The sequence below is a fragment of the Nymphaea colorata genome, chromosome 2 (assembly GCF_008831285.2).
Source record: "Nymphaea colorata isolate Beijing-Zhang1983 chromosome 2, ASM883128v2, whole genome shotgun sequence".
Lineage (NCBI taxonomy): Eukaryota > Viridiplantae > Streptophyta > Magnoliopsida > Nymphaeales > Nymphaeaceae > Nymphaea > Nymphaea colorata.
Window position 1 is genome coordinate 8,108,171 of NC_045139.1, and position 20,194 is coordinate 8,128,364.

At 38.2% G+C, this 20,194-nt stretch overlaps 2 protein-coding genes across 2 annotated transcripts; both read left to right on the forward strand.

Moving 5' to 3' along the window:
- Positions 1–2,018: 2,018 nt before the first annotated feature.
- Positions 2,019–8,152, forward strand: LOC116248003 (uncharacterized). Its single transcript, XM_031620536.2, has 5 exons — positions 2,019–2,573; positions 3,435–3,520; positions 3,848–4,153; positions 5,022–5,105; positions 7,308–8,152. The coding sequence occupies exons 1-5, from the start codon at positions 2,088–2,090 to the stop codon at positions 7,741–7,743; spliced, it is 1,398 nt and encodes a 465-aa protein (XP_031476396.1). The 5' UTR covers positions 2,019–2,087; the 3' UTR covers positions 7,744–8,152.
- A 7,397-nt stretch (positions 8,153–15,549) lies between these two features.
- Positions 15,550–19,721, forward strand: LOC116246927 (U-box domain-containing protein 52-like). The gene is made up of 4 exons (XM_031618849.2): positions 15,550–16,013; positions 17,271–17,389; positions 18,577–18,689; positions 19,069–19,721. Exons 1-4 carry the CDS (start codon positions 15,620–15,622, stop codon positions 19,337–19,339), a joined length of 897 nt encoding a protein of 298 aa, XP_031474709.1. The 5' UTR covers positions 15,550–15,619; the 3' UTR covers positions 19,340–19,721.
- Positions 19,722–20,194: the final 473 nt, after the last annotated feature.

Sequence of the window (20,194 nt, forward strand, 5' to 3'; positions counted from 1 at the left end):
TAACCATAAACATTTTGTTTGGAAGGGGAAGGAGTCCGATCTTAAATCCTAAAATCTTAGATTCACGTTAAAATAAACACAATTTAAGGTAAGATAGTGTTGGTATAAAAAAATTTCGTCTCACAACTTTTTGCTTTTGTTTTTTCAACAAACAAGTTAAAATAGAGTTTTATGCTGTTATAAATCACCATGTTTCTATTGTTCAACGAAAAAATCTTTAAGGACCCTTGAATGATTTCGCTTAACAAGAAAGACATGCGTCAATTTCAATTTATTTAACTTAAGTGTTTCTTTTATGCATGTCTTCGGGTGTTAATTGTAATAAATTTAAAAACAAAGGTATTTTAGCTAAGCATTTTTTTGTTCTAAATTCTTTTAATATATTCTATCGTTTTTTTGTTTCCTTAAGAGGTCATTTGATTGGGACACCACGGAACTGAACAGACACATTCTGTTTTGGTAAAATCAACGCAAACGCCGAACAAAGAACAATCAGGACAGGACAGACAGAAAACAAGAGGTATAAATAGGTGAGGCGTTCTAGTGTGTTTCGTGGTTTACCACGGAACAGTGCGTCGAACGCAGACTCCCCGACCCCGAGCTCCTCTTGCCTCGCCCTTTCTCTTTCTTTCCTTCTCTCCTTCTCCTTCGTTTCCGCTCGAGCTGTTGCGTCTCCTCTGTCTCAACTCCCGAGCTTCCCCTTCTTCTCAATCACTCGAGTTGCTCAGTTCCTAAATCATTCAATGGTGAACAAGGGACATCATTGTATATGAGAACATGACAACAATGTAATGGATTGGACGTCATGTTTGTCCAGTCCTAATGGACAACAATCAAACGACCTCTAAGATTTCCAGATCCAAACTCGCGAAATCAATGCTTACATCGCACAGAAAAGCACAACGCCTCCGTGTGTTTTTGTTTTGTCTGTCTTGGATCTGAACAAGAGATTCTACTTCCAGAATTTATTTGATGGTTTGATATCCGATCCATTTAGTTGAAAGATCCCTGGGCCAATAAGATTCTGCATTTGATATGAGACATGCGCTGGTATGAAATATGCTATCTAAACAAACAATGGATTGCACTTCGGATCCACAATAGAATAAAGAACATGTGACCTCATATTGGGTTGCTTTTTTAAAAAAAAACATGGATTTGAGGTCTGAAATCACTGCAGATCACAACTATTCATCAGGAGGCAAGGCAGGGGACTTGAGCTCAAGCTCAGGCCCCGGAAATGTGTACCGAGCTGACCCTAGTTGGCTAGACTAAGCTTGATTCGGCTCCATAAGTATTTCTTAACATTTTTTATTAACATATATATATATATGTTAATAAAAATATATATATATTTTTATTAAAGGGCATACGATAGCCGGTCAATCGAAAATATCATACTGTTGATATATATTTAAATAATATAACACTCAACTATCGAAGTAATAAAACAACAAAACCCTAAAAAGAAAACGAGTGATGAACGCATGAGTCTAAATTTATTCGTGTGTCTGAAAATAAAACTGTATCTTAAAGTTTTAGGTTTCCAAAACAGGGAAAATTATTAAGGCCTCAATTAAATAATTCGCAGAGGAAAAAAGCGGGGCCGATCGAACAGTCCAGAGAAACATGAAGCCCGTTTTCACAAATTAAAATAAATTTTTTTATTATGTTAAAATAATATATAAAATTCAAAAAAGAGAACACGGTGAGAAAATATCTCCATTTTTTAAATTCCCAACAAACGATTGCGTAGCAATCACTAGTCAACGGTTAAACAGGACGGCTCACTCTCCGACCCTCCCACGACTTGTGGAGGAACAGTGGCACCGCCCATAATTTTAAACAACGTTTAGGGATAGTCGAGTACTTTTATTTGGACTTTCCCACCGACCATTCCCCGCTGCTTCGGTGATCAAATCTTCGGGACGCATAAAGTGGGGAGAGAGAGGAGAGGAGGGATTAAATAATAAAAAAAAAGATTCAGACCCGAAGTGTGCATATTCGGGTTCGGAATTGGAGTGAATTTCCGTTTCGTCCCCTTGGGCATGAAAAGGGGCGCAGAGCGTGGAGGGCGCGTGTAGCCGATGACATTTTGCTGCACTCGTTCATTTCTGTGCCTCACCGTTCTCCACCGACCCGCGCTCCCGCTTCCCCGCTCCGGCCGAACCCTAGCCGCCCTCGCCATGCCGACCTCCTTCGACGACCCCCCGGCGTCCTCCTCCCCTTTCTCCGCCAGCCCCAACGTCAACCGCCCTGACCTCCTCGACCCTTCCGCAGGCGGCGGCTCTGCAGACCACACCAACACTCTGATCGGCGGGAGCGCACCGGGACCGGAGGGCGTCCTCGCCGATCCGGCTAGCAACGGCAACGATGCCGAGTTCGGGTTCTATCGCCCGGACATGTACAAGAGTCCGCTGGTCGGCACCGTGGACATGTACGAGCGCCATGTGTTCCTCTGCTACAAGACCGCTGAGAGCTGGCCGCCCCGCATCGAGGCCTCTGAGTTCGATCGCCTGCCTCGCATCTTCGCCGCCGCCCTCAAGGCTCGCAGCGGCAGCATGCCGCGCAAGGTCGGTGCCCTCTCTTGGGGTAGTTGAATCTTTTGCTCGTCGTTTCCTGCTGCTGCGGAGTGATTTTTGAAACACTGATCGGATGATTTGGGGAGCGGAAAGTGATTCGGACACTTTAGATCTTCAGTTGTTGTAGAAAAACGAGGGATCTTGAAGTTAGGAGTTAGTACTCGATGGTCTAGGATTGGGAATTGAGGAGTTAATTTGAGGAAATTGCTCGCGTATCTTCGGTATAAGTTCATGAAACAAAAATTAGGGAGAGATGTAAATATGCAGATTGATTCGTTTCACAAGGAATAATTAAATGGATTGACTTTGGGTCATTTGAGTAGGAAATATATGTGCCAGGAGTTCATTTTTTCTTTCTTTGAATCATCAAGCACTCCATTTTCTGGGAGAACACGATCGTCTATTCATCTTCTGAACGAACCTTTTCGCTTTTACGGAGGTTTGGTGAACGAGTAAAATTAATATCAGCCTGTTACCGTTTGCTGGGATCGTTCATTCTGACTGCTCTCTTGCAAATTATGGCCGTTACTTTTTTTTTTTTCTTTTTCTCTTCTATTTTGGCTCAGTTCTAGAATTGATTGCTTGAGCTATCGTTTTAAAAAGAGGAAGGAAAGGTCACATGTTGTTGTATTAACGTTTCTGTATGTTACTCAGATAAAGGACTCTCCTAATTGACCTCATACTATTCTATTTTTCTGCAGTTTTCTTTCGTTGCCTTTTTGGCGACTTTCTATCAAATTTAAAATAATGCAGTAGATTCTGCCCATATGATGAAGCAATTGATAGTGGGGCTGCTGCACTTTTACGTTTTGGGTTGTAATGACTTTGTACTTACGTTAGCTTTTCTACCAGACTCGACTGACTATATGTGAAGGGCGCGATGGAACTGAAACTTCGAACGGCGATGTCTTAATTTTCCCTGATATGATCCGATATAGGTAACTGGATTGAGTTGGACTTCATATTTATTTTTTCCTTTCTTTCTTGGCGTAATCTGTCAATTTGGGAAAAATATATGAATAAGCTTTGTTCCTACTTGTACATTTTTTATTTATTTATCATAAATTGAAGTGCTTCCTTCATTCTGCGTAAGATGCCTGGTTTGTGCAGTAGATATGAGGATTTTGTCTTTTTTTGCATGTAACTGCTTCCTGATGTGAGGGAAGAAAGTGTCATGCAAGATGTTCTGAACACTAGTTGTGCTTGTGCTGATTTGATAGAAATACCTTCTCTGTTCAGTGATTTGTTTGGCCAAAAAAATGCAGGAGTTTGACTCATTTTGATGTGGATTCTTTCGTTGAGGATGTGCTGGTGAAAGATACTGACTGGATCTCTGGAACCCCTGAAGCATTAACAGGCTCATATGTTTTTGTTTGTGCCCATGGTAGCCGTGATCGGAAATGTGGTGTTTGTGGGCCGCCTCTTATTAAGAAGTTCAAGGATGAAATTGAAGCACATGGACTGAAGGGTCAAATTTCTGTGAGCCCATGTTCTCACATTGGTGGGCATAAGTATGCTGGCAATGTGATCATTTTTGGAGCAAGCGTTGGAGGAGTGGTCACTGGTCATTGGTATGATCTATAATTTTGTTTCGTTTAATGTTTTATGAATTTTGTTCTGGTCTGAAAATGATGTTGGCCAAGCATGTAATTTTGTTTTCATTCATTTTGTTTAATCTTTTGAATCATTGATGACATTCACCCGCTCTATAATGGGAGTTTTTTCTTCATTTCATTTATTTTCTTAATCGTTATTTTTTTGGAGGTTTCCTCAGTACATTAAATGTCTGGAATCTGCACTTTCTCATGTTTGACTAACTTGATGATGATACGATGAAAAATGAGTCATAGGCTCATTCTGGAACAATTGATCTTTCAGCTCAGCATATGGAGCATTTGTAATAGCACGATCCCATGTTTGATTTATTTGGCTGTTTTTGTTTTTGTTAATTGCTTCATTTGCTTTTTCTGACAATATCTGTTTTTGATTTAATTATGGTTGAATTTATGTTTGCATTAATTCATTGAACAGCAAATGTGACTTTGGCTTTCGTCTAACATCTGCAACCCACACGTAGCACCTTTTTGTTGGTGCCTGTTTGACGTAAGGCATGTCTGATTTTCCCCTTCATAGGGGAGCTTATTTAATCTGTTTGCTCTCATAACAATGCATGTTTAACCTGTTGATTTTCATTAGGAAGCTTGTTTAACCTGTTGATTTTGTCTTGACACTTATTTGATCATGCAAGTTCTGTAGTATGCATCTTCGTGGTTTCTACATGTGCTAATCATTTCCTATGTTTAGTTTTGCAATTACCTTTCTTGCAAGTTCACTCTTTGGTGGTATAATAATCTAGTTGTGAGAGCTTTTTTCTGTTTTTGCTTAGAAGAATGATATCAGAGGTGATCCATTTTTCATGTTTTTCCTTTTTTCTTCTAGGTATGGGTACGTCACTCTTGATGATGTTTCTGTACTCCTAAACCAACATATTGGCAAGGGAGAGATTGTTGATCGGATTTGGAGGTTTGTCCTTTAGATAATTTAATTATGCATATATTTTCTGTATGGATTATCCTATAGGAAGCATTAGAAAGTAGAGGATATGATAAATTGTTGAAGAGCTAAAACTACAGAATCTGCTGTTAGTTTTGGACATCCATGAGGTATGGAATATTTTAAGCGAATGCTATTTTTGTGAATAAACAACATAATCTGTGACTCATGCTTTGTTTACTTTTTTCTCAAGATGGATCCATCTTGGGTTTTTTAGTTTTTAGTTTGATCTTTATTAAACCATCCTCCTATTCTTCCCCCATCCTTTTCACAAAAGGAAGAAAAGAACCCAAACGGCCAAACCACACAGTCTTCGTCTATTTTTTGCTGGGAACCCGTTTTGCCCCTCTGTATAGTTTGTGTAATTTTCTATGTACTGTGCTGTCATTGCATTTCTTCCTTCGTCTGTGCTACAAAAGGTAGTAGGTGCATTAGGAGAATCTATTATTACTCCCTGTGTGTGTACCATGATGTTTTCCACAATCATCTTCAACATCAGAACCACCACCACCCTCCTGCTACCATTTCACTACCAAAACCATTGGTCTCCTGTCTTCATATTTTGATGCCTCTTTGTCCTTTTCTATTCTTCCATCTGTTTCTTAACTTTCTTTAAATCCTAGTACATATGGTTTGTTATCCAAAGAGGCACCTCATATGGGCTCTTCGTTATGTTATTTTTTAGCGTATGCCTGTAAAGAATAAAAACAGTTTGATTTGGAAACAGCCTGATATGCTATGTGCCAAAGTGATTTATTGAGATGAAGATAGGTCATTACCAACTTGTGAACTTGGTTGAGCTGATTCTAGCTCTGTTTGTCCTTCGATTATTAGTAAAGTAATACAAAAATTTAATTATTTATTTGTTTCTCTTTTAAGCTGCACCTTTTCATGCATTATTGGTATTAGCATATCTGCTTATTTGTTGTCCCTCAACCAGTGGTGGAGCTAGAAAAATTTGTCTGGAGGGGCACATGCTTCTCATCAGATTGAATTGCTAATAGATTAAAGAAACATTTTGAACATATTTTATCATATTTAAATATATTTGCAAATATTATATTTTGATGAAGTCTAATATAGTTTTGAAAATTATCGTGGATTTATTCTTGTAAGTATTTTCTGAAAAGAATTTTAAAAATATTTTTATTTTTACCTAAAACTGTTAAGTTCGTGATTTTACTAACAATAAAATGGAACATGTAGCTTTTTCTTTGTTCCAACTTTGTAAGAAAACTAAAATGACATTATATACTTTTTAAAGACAGTAACAAGTTTCCTACTTTGACAAATGTATATATGTATATTTATCTTACATTACTGATACTTAGGTTTGACTTGGTTTTTCCTTTTTGAGGTGCAAGAAACAGAAACAAAAAGGCAATCAAGTAAACTCAAGAAAGATATTAATCATTACAAATCCATTTTGAATAAAATTTATAAGTTTGGGTGGACAGAATAATGTGGCTGCACCTCTGCTCAGTTAGTATTGGTGGAACCGTGGAATAATATAACTTGTATGGCACAGGGAAATAGGTATGCATCCATGCGTATATGATTTGAATTCAAAACTCATATAGTAATTTTCAGAAATAGGACATGAAGGCAGATTTTAGACAAGTGCACGTCTGTATGCTATAAAATTTAGTATATATAATTTACTAACTAAAATAGTGAAAGGGTTGTTCATTGTTCTTAATGTTAAGGACATATGCATTTCCAAAGAGAAAGGACAAATGCAAATGAAAAAAAGAAAAAGTAAACATTAAACATTATGAAGTTCTGGTTTAATGTGGAGGATGTCAAGCGAGGGTGTATGGAAGATGCATGTCTGAGAAAGAGAAAGCCAGAGGGAGGGTCAAAAAGGGCTTAACAGATCTACCTAAGACCCAAAATCTATCTACTTAGTCAACTGGTCTATGGCCCAGTGGACTAGATCGTGAACCAGTTGCCAGTTGGCCAACCAGTTGCCTATGTTGACAGTAATTGATAGACCGAGCAAAAGGTGTATGTTTTGGGACTATATGTTCTTAGACATGTCAAGAGGAGAATCAGTTTGTTTCTGTGGCGCCTGTCATGAATGACATACCTTGGACTATTGGGTGGATAGTCTAAAGCATTTTCTCCAGCAGCTCTCACTCAATATATGCAAACCTCCACTTTATTTTGCAGGGGTCAGATGGGCCTGTCTGAGGAAGAGCAGAAAAGAAGCCAAGAGCAGAGGCTTCGGCTAAATGGAGAGGCAGTTTCTGTCGATGGAACCACTTCAGAGAAAACTGCCAGGGATAATGAAATTATCACAGAGAGCACCGCTTCTGATAAAGGTGTAATGGGCTGCTGTGGTGGCTCAGGCGGTGGGTTTACTTGTTGCCAAGATATAGGGAGGTCTGAAGGCAATGGTGGTGTTGACATAAAGAAAAAATCTGGCGGAGAGGATGCATCCCCTGCGCGCAACAAGTGTGCATCTGCGAAGAGCAAGGGATGGTCTTGTTCACTTCCATCATGGTTCGAGACATGGGAGAAGGAGGACACATTTGCAGCCTTGGCCATAATTGGAGCCGTTGCCTCGGTTGTTGTGGCCTACAGCTTCTATAGGAGGTCACACTGAAATCTTTTGGATGTTTGCTGCTTGCACCACAGAGCACTTCTACTGCCTTGTTGGAGTTTGTCATCTATTATATATTTTACTAGCGATTCTAAATGTTTTGGCACTTGGCCTTGACTTGTAGTTGTTTGGTGCTGTCCATTTTCAATAATTGTTGCTCGCTGGAAATTACCGCAAGATCAAACACATTCTGCTTTCAGCTTAATACGAGAATGCTCTTGAGTTGAAGAAATGCCGCAGCTGAACAGTCTTTTACAACGGTTGTTTAGTATTCTTGTTCCAATCTTCTGTATTTCAATTAATGTTTCCGTGGTGCACGTAACCTGGTGCTTACATGCACCTGACCTTAGCTTTGCTTTTTGGACCCTAATTCTAAAGCTGTTAGTAAAATAGAATCCGAGTTCTGGTTCTATCTCTTTCTTTCTGCTCCTTTCTGGGTCATACGCATCCACCTGTGCTAGGAATTTCCCCTCCAGGGCTTTCCTTCGGTTACTGAAGGAGGTCCCTTTGTAGTGTGATCGGTATCGATGTGCAACAAACCCTTGATATCGACGCAGGCTGATATAACTTTTCTTTGGTACCTTAATCTGAACGAAAATTTTATGAAGACAATCCTAATGTTTTGAAGAGGTAACAGAAATACCCAAGCGTGAACTTGTTCAATTTAGCAGCCTGAATTGCAGAAGGGAAGGTTAAATAGAGGGTTTTGAAATTTAAGGTTGTGTTTATTATGCCACGAAAAAGGTGAGCCTGCTTGTTGTAGAACTTTCATTTTTGACACCGATATTTGCAATCGATTGTTTGGCGGCTGGCGCTTCATTTCCTTCCCGTTGCCTGTTGAGTTATCTGCTGCATAGAAATGTAAACAAATTCAGATCGTCAATTACATATGAAATCAAAGCCCAAAGTGCAAACTTCCCAGTCAGGAGACTACATCTGATCTTAGCCATTGCCGTACTCAATGCTGGAACTCGAAAAAATGTAACACAATTTTAGAAAAAACCTTGTGGCTGGCTAGATTTTCAATCCCAATATCTGCATGTGAAAGCAGCACCATCGAAACTGTCCAAGTTTCACCATAGCCTTGATCATAGGCTTACACAAGTCGGATTGAAGATGTGCCATATAACATCTCCCAGTCTGCCCGTTTGAATTATGCCCCTCGGAGTGAGTTCAGACTGAGTTTGTGATCCTAAATGGCAAAAGGCTTGAAAATCTGAAAAAAGGCAGCGCTCTTTTAAATTGTTTCCGAAACATTTTCCTCCAAACGTCCGCCACAGCACCATATCGTCACCCCAAAAATGGGGGGAAAATAATATCTTAGCTGCTGGATTGTGCCGGTCAAAACAGTTATTAAATGAAGCTCATTCTTCTAACTCGGCACTAAAACTTGCAACCAGTATGATGTAGTCCCTGACGTGATCAGCGTGCTCTCTCTTTAATATATATATATATATATATATATATATATATATATATATATATGTTCAGGCCTATGATTTTTTTCTTATTTGCTTAAATGTTTTGACAGTTTATAGCGACCATGTGATGTGCCTATGACCTATATAAATCTTTCAGGCTCCATGTGATTGGCCCCGTCATATGCAAATCTTGACCAAGCGATAGCGACGTTTACTTTAGACAACCGATGCCATTAAGCAGGTTTTGCCGCATTCAGAAATTCCGCAAACTGGCGAGGTTTGAGCTATTTGAAATTGATGCATGATGGCGTCTATATTATCTAGTTGGGATCTAATGAAAAGCTTCTACAAGTGTCTTCAAATTTTAGTGGTGAGTTCTTTTGCTCAAATCCATCCACTTGGTTGATATTTTAGACAGTTCAGTAGAAAAAACAGATGGTCGTAACGTTTTCTTATTTGAAAAAAGGTTCTCTGCTGAAAATTCATGTCTGAGAACCGATCACAATCCATTCAATCCTGTAAAATCGCATCTGTATGGTCAAATTTTGATCAGATCAACTGAAAGCACTGAGAATATCCAAAGGAAATTTGCAGATGACTTGGACCAGATTATATACACCATATGAGTAACAAAATTATCTGTGAGCCAGCGAAGGTTGAAATTTTGATAAAGTTTGATGGAGAGTCTATTGGGGAGGGAAATTCTCAGCCACACAAAGGATTCATCGATCACCCAATAGTTCATGTGGTTCTCTTGGTCTGTAATCGAATTTTATCTTGTTAGAAAGAGATGGACCGAACAGGTGGTTCCCAAGTCTCTGCTTTTTATTGGTCCTGAACATCGTCGCGATCCACCATCGGCTTCATTTCTACTAGTGGATTCCAGACGTAGGAACACAAATGGTTCGGATTCAGGACAGCTAAATAATATATTTGAAGTCAGGCCGCCAATTAATATGATACCACAGAAGATGAAAAGACACAGTGGAAATGCTTACTGTTCAGATTGCTGACAGCTAAATACGTCAAATGTCACTGTTTCTTCTGTAATCTTCATGATGCTTTTATGATGAGGCCATTTTCTTTCTTGATCACAAGGTATTCAACTTAGCAAGCCAGAAAATTTATGGTGCTTGATGTAACTTTTCACACTTTCACTTTAAGAATCACATCTATCGAATCACATTCAGGCAGGCTTTTTCTCTGGTGCACCAAAATTAGCCAAGGATAAGAAAGCAGTGAACGTGGGTAGTTTGAATAGGTCGGTAACTCCTTGGAACTTGCATCGCTGTCCAGAGATACAGACTGAAAGTGAAACTGCCATGATTGGTTGCTTTTATGGCATTTGGAATCAAACCAAAAGATTGGCTGCCAAAATAAAATTTTCCACAGATTAATCACCCAGCAACTTCTTTCATGCAAGAAATATTTTTGGGCCCGTTTGACTATAAAGACGGCCGATCTTTTGGAATTTGCAAAAGAAAGAGAATTGCTTGAAACAAAAAAGTCAGACCACTAAAGATCGTCCCACTTTTTCCAAAAACAGAAGAGGGATTCTTTCACCATTATATAAGAAAGAAGATTTGAGATCCTCTGTATATGGCCAAAACCTCAGACTTGAGGTCGAATTGGAGGGTTGTTCGTTTGACATCAAATCCTCGAATCCAATGTCCTAGTATTCTCAGGTTACCTTGAATTTCAGACTGAGCTGGAAATGAGAAAAACCAATTTCCCGAAATCATGTAAGGATAAAGCTAAAACTGATCAGCAAATAAATAAAGTTCACGATCTAGCTTAAATGTACCTCACCAGTCACCACAGATGTTGTGTGCCATCTTATTATTGTGCTTTTGTTTCTTCTGTCATGCCATGATCGTGTCACTAACATGGTATGCATTTTCTAGTGATCTTTGCATTTTTATAATTTTTTAGGCTTCTATTTTTTTTAAAAGATTTTTATTATTAAGGAAAACAACTTTTTTTTATAGAATCTCCTGGTATTTGTTTGAGCTCTTCCTTGCTCAGTATTTACTACTACTACTTTCTCTCTCTCCCCCTCTCTCTCTTTATATATATATATATATGTTAATTAAATCATTTTTTTGGGGAAAGGGTGAATGCATTTGTCCACATCTTGTTGGTTGTACGCACCACAAGTGTTTCCCATTCTATTTAAATGGACTGACGTGTTTGTAATGTTTTATAACTAAATAACACATACTGAATTAACATTTGATTAGCTTGGAGGTGAAAAGTAAATATAGTAGTATGTAACTAGCTTGACCTAAAGATGTTTTTTAGCAAATAGCCATTGAACAACACATCTAGAGGTTACCATCATCTCCACTTGCTTCATCTTGTAGCTTCCAAAGAAATCCTTGAAATGAAACTAAGATTTGAGTTGACCAAAATAAGCGATGTGTTCTTAACATTGGTCTATTGTGGTGGGTTTATAGTGGGCCATGCTTGCTTTGCCTGAGATTCTCAAGCTTTTGCTTGATCTTGTGATGAATTTCTCATTATCTGCTCCTAAAAATTGCAAATTATGAATAAAAAACTAAAAAAAATGGAGCCAGATGTTTGATATTTTCCTGTTAAGATAAATATGCTTTATGTTTATTATCATTAATCACGAGTTTAATCCTGCAGTGAAATATACTTTACACTTTGGTAAGGAGCAGGATATTACCAATTTGTAGGGGATCCGTTTTTGCAATATGTAGTGTAACATATAATTCATGTCCACTAAAGAAGTTTATTTGTGTTTGTAGAATTCCTTTTGGAAATTTACCAAAATAGCAGGTTTTAGTATATGAGTCAAGTTGAATATATAACAGTAGGTTGAGATCAGCCAATTAAGCAGAACATTGTCTTTAATTAAAGGATCTACCCTAATTAAAGTGAGAAATACCTACTTCATAAATGTTTACCACTTTCATACAAAATTTTTAAATACACGTCTAAAAGTTGGCAATAATAAAAAAACACAGGCATAATTATATAACATATAAATATAATAATTATACACATGTATATATATATATCTATAACTATCATAAAATAAAATTATAATTAAAATATGAGGCATTTTGCAGCCTGAGCCGAGCTCATGTATTGGGTATGAGTACCCGGCCCGATGCCCAGGGGGCGATTGACTACACTAGTCAACAAAATGATCGTATTTATAGATTGATACCTTCAAAAGTTTATTTATTTACGCAAGAGCCCTTTGAAATTTACAATCCAAACTAATAAGGCCTCTTAGTAGAAATTTCTGTCATGGCCAGTCAATGTCAAAGGTAATCAAGCCCATTTTGTCACATGATAGATTCAAAATACTTTTATTCTTCAAGGAAAGAAGGAGCAAAAAGTCTTCAAAGTTTGTCATTACAACCATACAACTATTTGGCCCATGGTTTCCCATATGAAAAGCATCACATCAAATAATTCATGTTCACATGGCAATGGCATGTGAAAAGAAATCTCAAGACCCGTGTAAATCCGTGTTATAAATATCCGATTCAGCCACGTATCGGAAACCTGAATGATACGGCATATCATGAAAATAATATTTTTTTCTTTAAACTTTATATTTTAGAACAAAAATTCATGAATATTTTCCAAAAAATGGGGCATTTGTCGAGTAAATTATTTTCATTAAAGTTTAATTAATTATTAAGATGAACGACACGTCGTTGTTAAGTCCATTAATGCAGAAGCGATGACACCTTACAGTAAAATCAAAACTTAGAAGCTGGGCATTTCAATGATGCATTTTTCTTTGTAGGTGGGGACCCACCGACCAATGGGCGGGCAAGAAGTTATCTCTATGACGTCATGATCATCTTTATATTGTCGAGATCTTGCCATGCCAAACCCTAAGATCAACGGCTGACTTTTGCCAACGGAAAAGACAACCCCGTCCATGATTTCTTATCACGTCAAAACAGGGAAACAAACGGAAATTTTCCGCAGCTTGACTCGTGCATAGGCTAAAATGCCAAAGTCAAGAAGAAAAAGTTAGAGGGTTTGAAAGAACGAAGGAAAAAAAAAAAAAATTGGCCATGTTCTGTTGCGCAGACAGATTGTTTTTGGCCCCACCAAGTTAGCAGCATCAGATGTGTAGTTTGGGCATTGTTCGAAAAGCAAGTCAATCCGACACTAAGTTAAGCAAAAAGAAATGCATGAGATGTGTAGTTTGTGCATTGCTCGAAAAGCAAGTGGAATTCAATCCAACACTAAGTTAACCAAAAAGAAATGCATGAGATATGTAGTTTGGGCATTGCTCGAAAAACAAGTGGGATTCAATCCAACACTAAGTTAAGCAAAAAGAAATGCATTTAGAATATGCAAGATGATGGTGCAAAGACGAAGTGTATAAGTGCATCATGGTCATCAGTCCTTTTTTTTTTAAGTACAAGTTTTTCATTAAGAAATTGACGAGTTTTCCACGCATAGTGTTTGGATGCGAGTGTACATGGGTTAGGGGTAATTCTTCCATTGGACGCATATGTTGTGATCACAACCATGTAGAGTCACACGGAGGTGAACAAATGAAAGCTCGTCGTGGAGTAGGCCAATGGTTGGCAACATTGCTTAATGAGATATAGTCTGCAACTGACTTCGGCTCTGCCTCCAACCTAGATTTCATATGAAGTAGATAGGTGCTTGAAAAAATGATGGTGTATTGATAGGGCCTCATAATCACGGTTCGTCAATAGTCTACTGTGGGATAATCATAGGTGGTGGTGTGCGAGTGTCTATCGCTCATTGTCTAGTCGACGGTCATAAAAGATTGATGAATGCTTTCGCTACATTAAGATTGAGTTAAGACTGGCTAAAAGCTTGGGAAACCTTCGACGTCACGTGAGCCAAGTAGGTTTAAAAAAGTCAACCCGTGAATGCTCTTGAACTATATGAATGTGTTCATTTTTTAGAATAAATTCATAGAACAATGTGTTCCAAAGACACAACTTTTATGTCACCAAAAGCGCTTTTTGAGAACTAAGAAAGTAGAGTTCTTTTTCTTCTTATAATTACAATTATTATGAATAGCTATTTGCTTTTAATTGTTTTTGTGTGTTGTTTTAAGGAGTAGTAGTTGGTCAGGTTAAAGGCATTTGAGTTTTAAGTGGTAAAACATAGTACCTAAGTTAAAGGATGCATCGTTGCCATCAATGCTGTCAATATAGCCTAATAATCTAAAAAAAACTCTGTTAAATAGTAGGTTATTAACCTCCTGATCACTTAGAAATTGTTTTTATAGGTTTTTATGAATTATACCTATTCGCACAAATTGTTTCTATAGGTTTTTATGAATTATACCTATTCGCACTCTGACTTGACACATTTGTTCAACCTGTCGTGCTGTTGGGCACATATTAGTAAAACTAATCATTTTTTTAAATTTTTTATATCAAAATAATAAAATTGTAACTATTAAGAATAAAAAATATATTACAAATAGCTTCTAATTTAGGGCCCATCGGCTAGTTAAAGACTCGAAGGGCGTGACCAATATGTGGGCCAGGTTTTTGGTCCAATAATTAAAAGGCTGAGCCCACTAGCCGCCCAAGCCATTCCTTGGCCCGGTCGTACACAACTCATAAACAAGTGATCGGTCGGACTTATTTTGATTTTATTTTATATGTCTATGTCTAAGTAAGGGTCAACCGAATCATTTTAAGCATTGTAGCGTAATTGAAAGAAACTCTTGCAAAAGCGGGCTGTTTTCCATAATATAAGAAGATTAGGTGGTTGTCTGTAAATTAGCAGGTTGACGTGCCTTTAAAAGGGAAATTATGAACTCGTGGAATCTGCGGGTAAGAATACTAGTAAGGCGACATCGGACCAACAAGATGCTGACAAATGTTGTGCTCACCAAATTGACTTTCCGTTATATTCTTGTTTTTTTAATCAGGAAAACGGAGCATAAAGTATAATATTTCCCAAGTAAGACATAACCAATGATCGACTTTAAATATTTAATGCTACAGTATTTTAAAAAGTGACCAAAGTTTTACTTGGCAATGTATATGTCTATATGTCAAAACCAATGCGAGTTTATTTTTATCTACGAGAGGTTGTTTAAAGGATAATGTTGTTAAGTTTTTACGACGGTGAATATATATATATATATATATCAATTAAATAAAAAAAACCTTTCGACTACCACAACATCATCAGCACTGCATCGTACCTATTAATCATATTGGATCGGATATATATATATATATATATATATATATTCAAAAATGCACCCTTTTTATTGTATTTTTAAAAGTTTACGTTTGTTTTGGGTTTCTTGTAAATTTTAGACCTAAATTGAAAATTAGTACAAAGAAAGTTCGACAACTTCTTCTCACTCTCTCTCTCTCTCTTTCTTTCTGTCTTTCTTCTCGAATTCGTGGTAGTTAAAAAGGAGGGGAGGGGAAGAACAACCATCCTTCATTTCAACTATGAACACAATGTCCGGCGAGATACGGCCGGAAATTGAGATTGAGGAAGAGCAAAGCAGGCACGGAGGAGAAGGAAGAGGTCATCGTGGTGAGGTTCGGCAGGAGACGATTGGGTTCTCGGAGATTGAGGAAGAGGTAACAGTTGCCGGAGGACGAGGAGAAAGCGACGACGGCGCGTGGTATGTGGCAGTAGGAAGGGACGAAGAGTCGAGCTTGGACGCCCTGCAATGGACGTTGAGGAACCGCTGCCTCAACAAGGGTGGTGCCCACTTACCTTCTTCTCCCCCTTCTCCTTCTCCTTCTTCTTCAACTTCTTCCTCTTCCTCCACGTCCTATAGAGGCTGCGTCTACCTGGTTCATGTCTTCCCTCCTGTCACTCATATCCCCACTCCCGGTATGTCTTCCTCTCCATACCTAATGTTTCTTTTGCTTTTTCTCAACGAAGAAGGAAACCATCAAGTTTTTGTTGGATGTTCCGCACTTTCCCACTTCAATTGCACACGCTTACCGTGCTTGATTATTCTATAGCGACTCGATCTCCGCCGTTCACCAGGAAAATCTTCTAACCACAGCTTTATTTCCTTTAAATGTTAGAAATATTTCTCTTTCTGTTAATTTGGAAATTTCTGACAACACGACACAGGTGATTTATTTAGTTGATGCCACAACTAAGTTTCTGACCTCGTTTTAGTGTTAGAAGGGCCATAAAAATTTTGTTTTCTGCCTGAGTTGTGAAAGGGACTAAACCTCGCCTGCTGTAAATTGGGGTTTGTCTGAAGCCACCAAAAATTTAACGTGAACCACAAATATAGGCAACTAGCTGAACCGGCCCCACTTGCCCATTCTACCAAATTGAAGAACCAATGTGCTGTTCCTGTCCGGCCCATCTCAGGCTTTGAGAAGAAAGAAGAGGAAGAGAATGGCTTGGAACATTTAGATGCAAATTCAATATCACTGGAAGCATTCTTGGGTCTCTCAGTTCCACTTCTTGGTGAGATAGGATTTTGGGTTTTAGTTTCACCATGGATCAGTTTCAATACATTTTCTTCCAATCATAGCATAGTAATGTGTGTGTGTGACGAAGTATTACAAGGCTCACCTGTTAATGCATGCACAATTTTTATAAAAGAAGGAAGTCACTCTTCCGTTTCATTGAATTTGGTAGCTGATATCTTCATGAAGCGACATTTACCATGTTCCTTTTTCACTGCAACAAGGAGAAAAACTGTGTTCTTTCTTGTATTCATACTGAATTTAATCCTTTTCATTTTTCCATGTTGCTTAAAGAGTAGTTCACTGTGAACCATTTCCTTGAAGGACTTAATTTGGAACATTAGATTTCTAACTAGTCAAGAGAATGGGCAATCCGAAAATTCCTGAAATGAAGAACAAAGCAACAGTCGATTAGGAAATACGTTCTTTTCTCATCAAAATAAGAAAGGGGATTAGAAAAAACCTAATTTAGATGTTCGAGTTTTTTTATTAAGGCCACGAATGCGAGACGGAAATCGATATTTACAACATTTTGCACATCGGCTTCCGCTGGTTTGGTTCCTTGTTTCACAAGTGATCTGTTCTAAAATGTTATGGAAAGGGAAAAAAATAGAAAAACAAAAAATTCAGTATTCATGTTGCCTAGAAACTGTTGCAGTTGGGAAGCTAGCAAAGAGTCAAGTGACCCACGAGCAATTGAAACTGTACAAGAAGGAAGAGAACAACAGGAGAAGAAGTCTCCTCCAAAAGTACATAAAGCTATGCGACGACGCCAAGGTAATATATATGTTTATATATATGTCTATCTGTGTGTGTGTGAAATTAGGGAGTAGCACCATGTATACGTGCATGAGATAGACTTGGCATAAAGTTTCTGTTATTTTTTGCTACAACTTTTGAGAACACTTGACATATTTCCGGCATACATTTTTGTTTCAAAAACATCAAGTTTTGATGGTATATTTTCATTATTTTTCTCTTATTTTTACTGTATTCATTTTTTTTTTTTTTTTGCATTACCAAATCTTTCAATCGGCTGTGTTCTGCCGCCCTAGGGCATCTATATTAAGATCTGTGCGACAACGATCTATTTAGCACTATGCCTGACATCTATAAAGTGGGATCCTGTGCAAGCACTACCTGGACCCACTAAAATGGGAGTGCAGTCATATCAAATGTTCATAATGGTGTCCTTTTGTTCACCAAATATATGATCATGTGATTTCAAATCATTTTAAGAACGTAATCTGGTATATTTTCATTTTGCTCACTCAACTAGATGTCTAGGTCCGTAGAAAATTCATTTGGTTCCACCGAGCAGTCTACGCCCCAGTACGTATCAACTAGCAGGAGATACTTTTAATGGGTTAGGTCTTACCAAGATGCATCCCGACCGAGTTGTACAGGCTCAGGTCTGGGTACAACTGGCTAAGCATAGCCGGAACATGATGGTCCAACATAGGATGTCCGATTGGAACACCCATCACAGGAGAGGGTTGTTCTGTTCCCCGAGGTCGGTGGATGGAGCTAGATCAGCTGGAACACATAAAAAGTGCTTCTTAAGAACAAAATATTGAGTGGTCTCACTCTCACCAGTTTTTGTGTCCCTTGTTCGATAAGGGGTGTGCGCCCCATCGCTCAGTGTTCTCTTCTCCCACATCAAACATCAGGACAGCATAAACTAGACTGACACCATATGTTAATTGGAACAATCCTGGACGTGGGTTGAACCTCTCCCTATTTCACATTGGTCTATTTATTCATGCGGGACAAATGAAATTGGCTTCAAATACTTAATAGGATCTCTTTCTTGTATTTTTAAATCTTTTTAATTTTATTCAAATTAAGCACCAACCTTTCAAGAAATTGTGGAATGGCCTGTGCTAGATACATAAACCAAAATTGCGACTGAGCTAGAACAGGTTAAAGTGGATGGGTTTGCTGAATTTTAAACTTTCCAACAGGTTAAGGTGGATACCATACTAATAGAGAGCAGCACAACGGCGAAGGCCATACTGGAACTCATTCCAGTTCTTCAAATCAGAAGGCTTGTCATTGGTGCGAAGCGCTCCTCCAGGTAAACAAACTATTCATCATCAGAATAATGCATCTCATCATCTTCAATGCTACTATCACCACCACCATTGCTGCTACTGCTCTATCATTCCTTTGTTTCACTTGTAATCCCTGTTTCAGCCTTTGTTCTATTAAAGCTATATCCTGAACCTTTCTTCTTGTATCTGATCTGTTAAAGTACTTATTGTATCTCATTTGTTCACCGCCTTCTTCAGTAGGAAACTTTTGTTTTGATTTCTTCATTGTATCTGATCTGGAAGGAAATTTTCTTTCCATCCAAAATTTTACATCATAGTTCACATGTTAAAAGTTTAAGGATGTATGCTCATTTACTTTGTTTTTAGGTTTGGCTGTAATCTTTCCATGTTTGATATGATCAGATGGTCAAAGAAGCCATCTTCCAAAGCTGAGTTCCTCCAGAAGAATGCACCTGAGTTCTGTGAAATCATAGTTATCAGTGACGGCAAGCAACTTCCGGAAAACCAGAACGTATCTGGAACTGAACCTTCATCACCTACCACAGGCTCTTCCAGGAAAAACACTGCTACCCTCCACAGTCCTCGCAGTTCAAAGAGCAAGAGCGAAGTTTCACCACGCCAACAGGAGCGCAACTTCTTTGAGTGCACCTGCTTCTCTGGTAAATTCAGTTAATTTTCTTTTGGTAAGCCCAGAAAGCAATCTATGTTCAGTGTTGTCATGAAAATGGTTAAGGTTACTCGATCTCAAGGTGACTTCTTTGTCCACAATTTTCTTCGATAGCATTATTTCCAAAGGAAGAGTACAACTTAAATGTAAGGCATCAAAGTTTGCGGTTAGAGCAGAACAGTTTATATTTCCTATTTGTAATGATAATCTTTGCCACTAATTGAAACATTGAGGCAAAGGCGTTCTCAAGCATGGATGGTGAAGTTTTCTTCGTTGAGAGGAAATTTGCCAAACTCTGTGAAAGGCGTGATTGTATCATCTTGACAGGATTGGTATGGTGATGCCGGAAAATAGCGATGACAGTGGTTTTGGTGAGTGACAATAATAATGATAATATGCAGCCATGCAGGTCACCCACTTATACTCTTCTGCACATGATAGTGGACGTTTAGTGGTATAACAGAACACAATATCTGCCAACTGGCTGTCAAAGATATAATGATGAAACCTCTTACAAACGATCGAACTTTTTGTAACCATCAAATCAGCCATATATTTTTCTTCTCAGCAGCAGCAGCTATCAGGTAGCTATAGCATTCAGTTAACTTTTCATATCTTGGGAAGCCAAAAAAGGACGAAGAGTTTATCTGTATCAGTAGGATCGTACAGGATGTTTCTGACAATGTAACGGGATGTGAGAAAATGGTCTTCTATGCGCGATACGGTTATAACATAAACTAATTTATTAGCATCACGTAAACCAAATTAAACCAGGGCATGATAAGATTCAGATCCAATTCGATTTTCTCACTATGTTAAATGGGTGTATTTGAATATATGTGAAAGTCCATATCAGTGCAT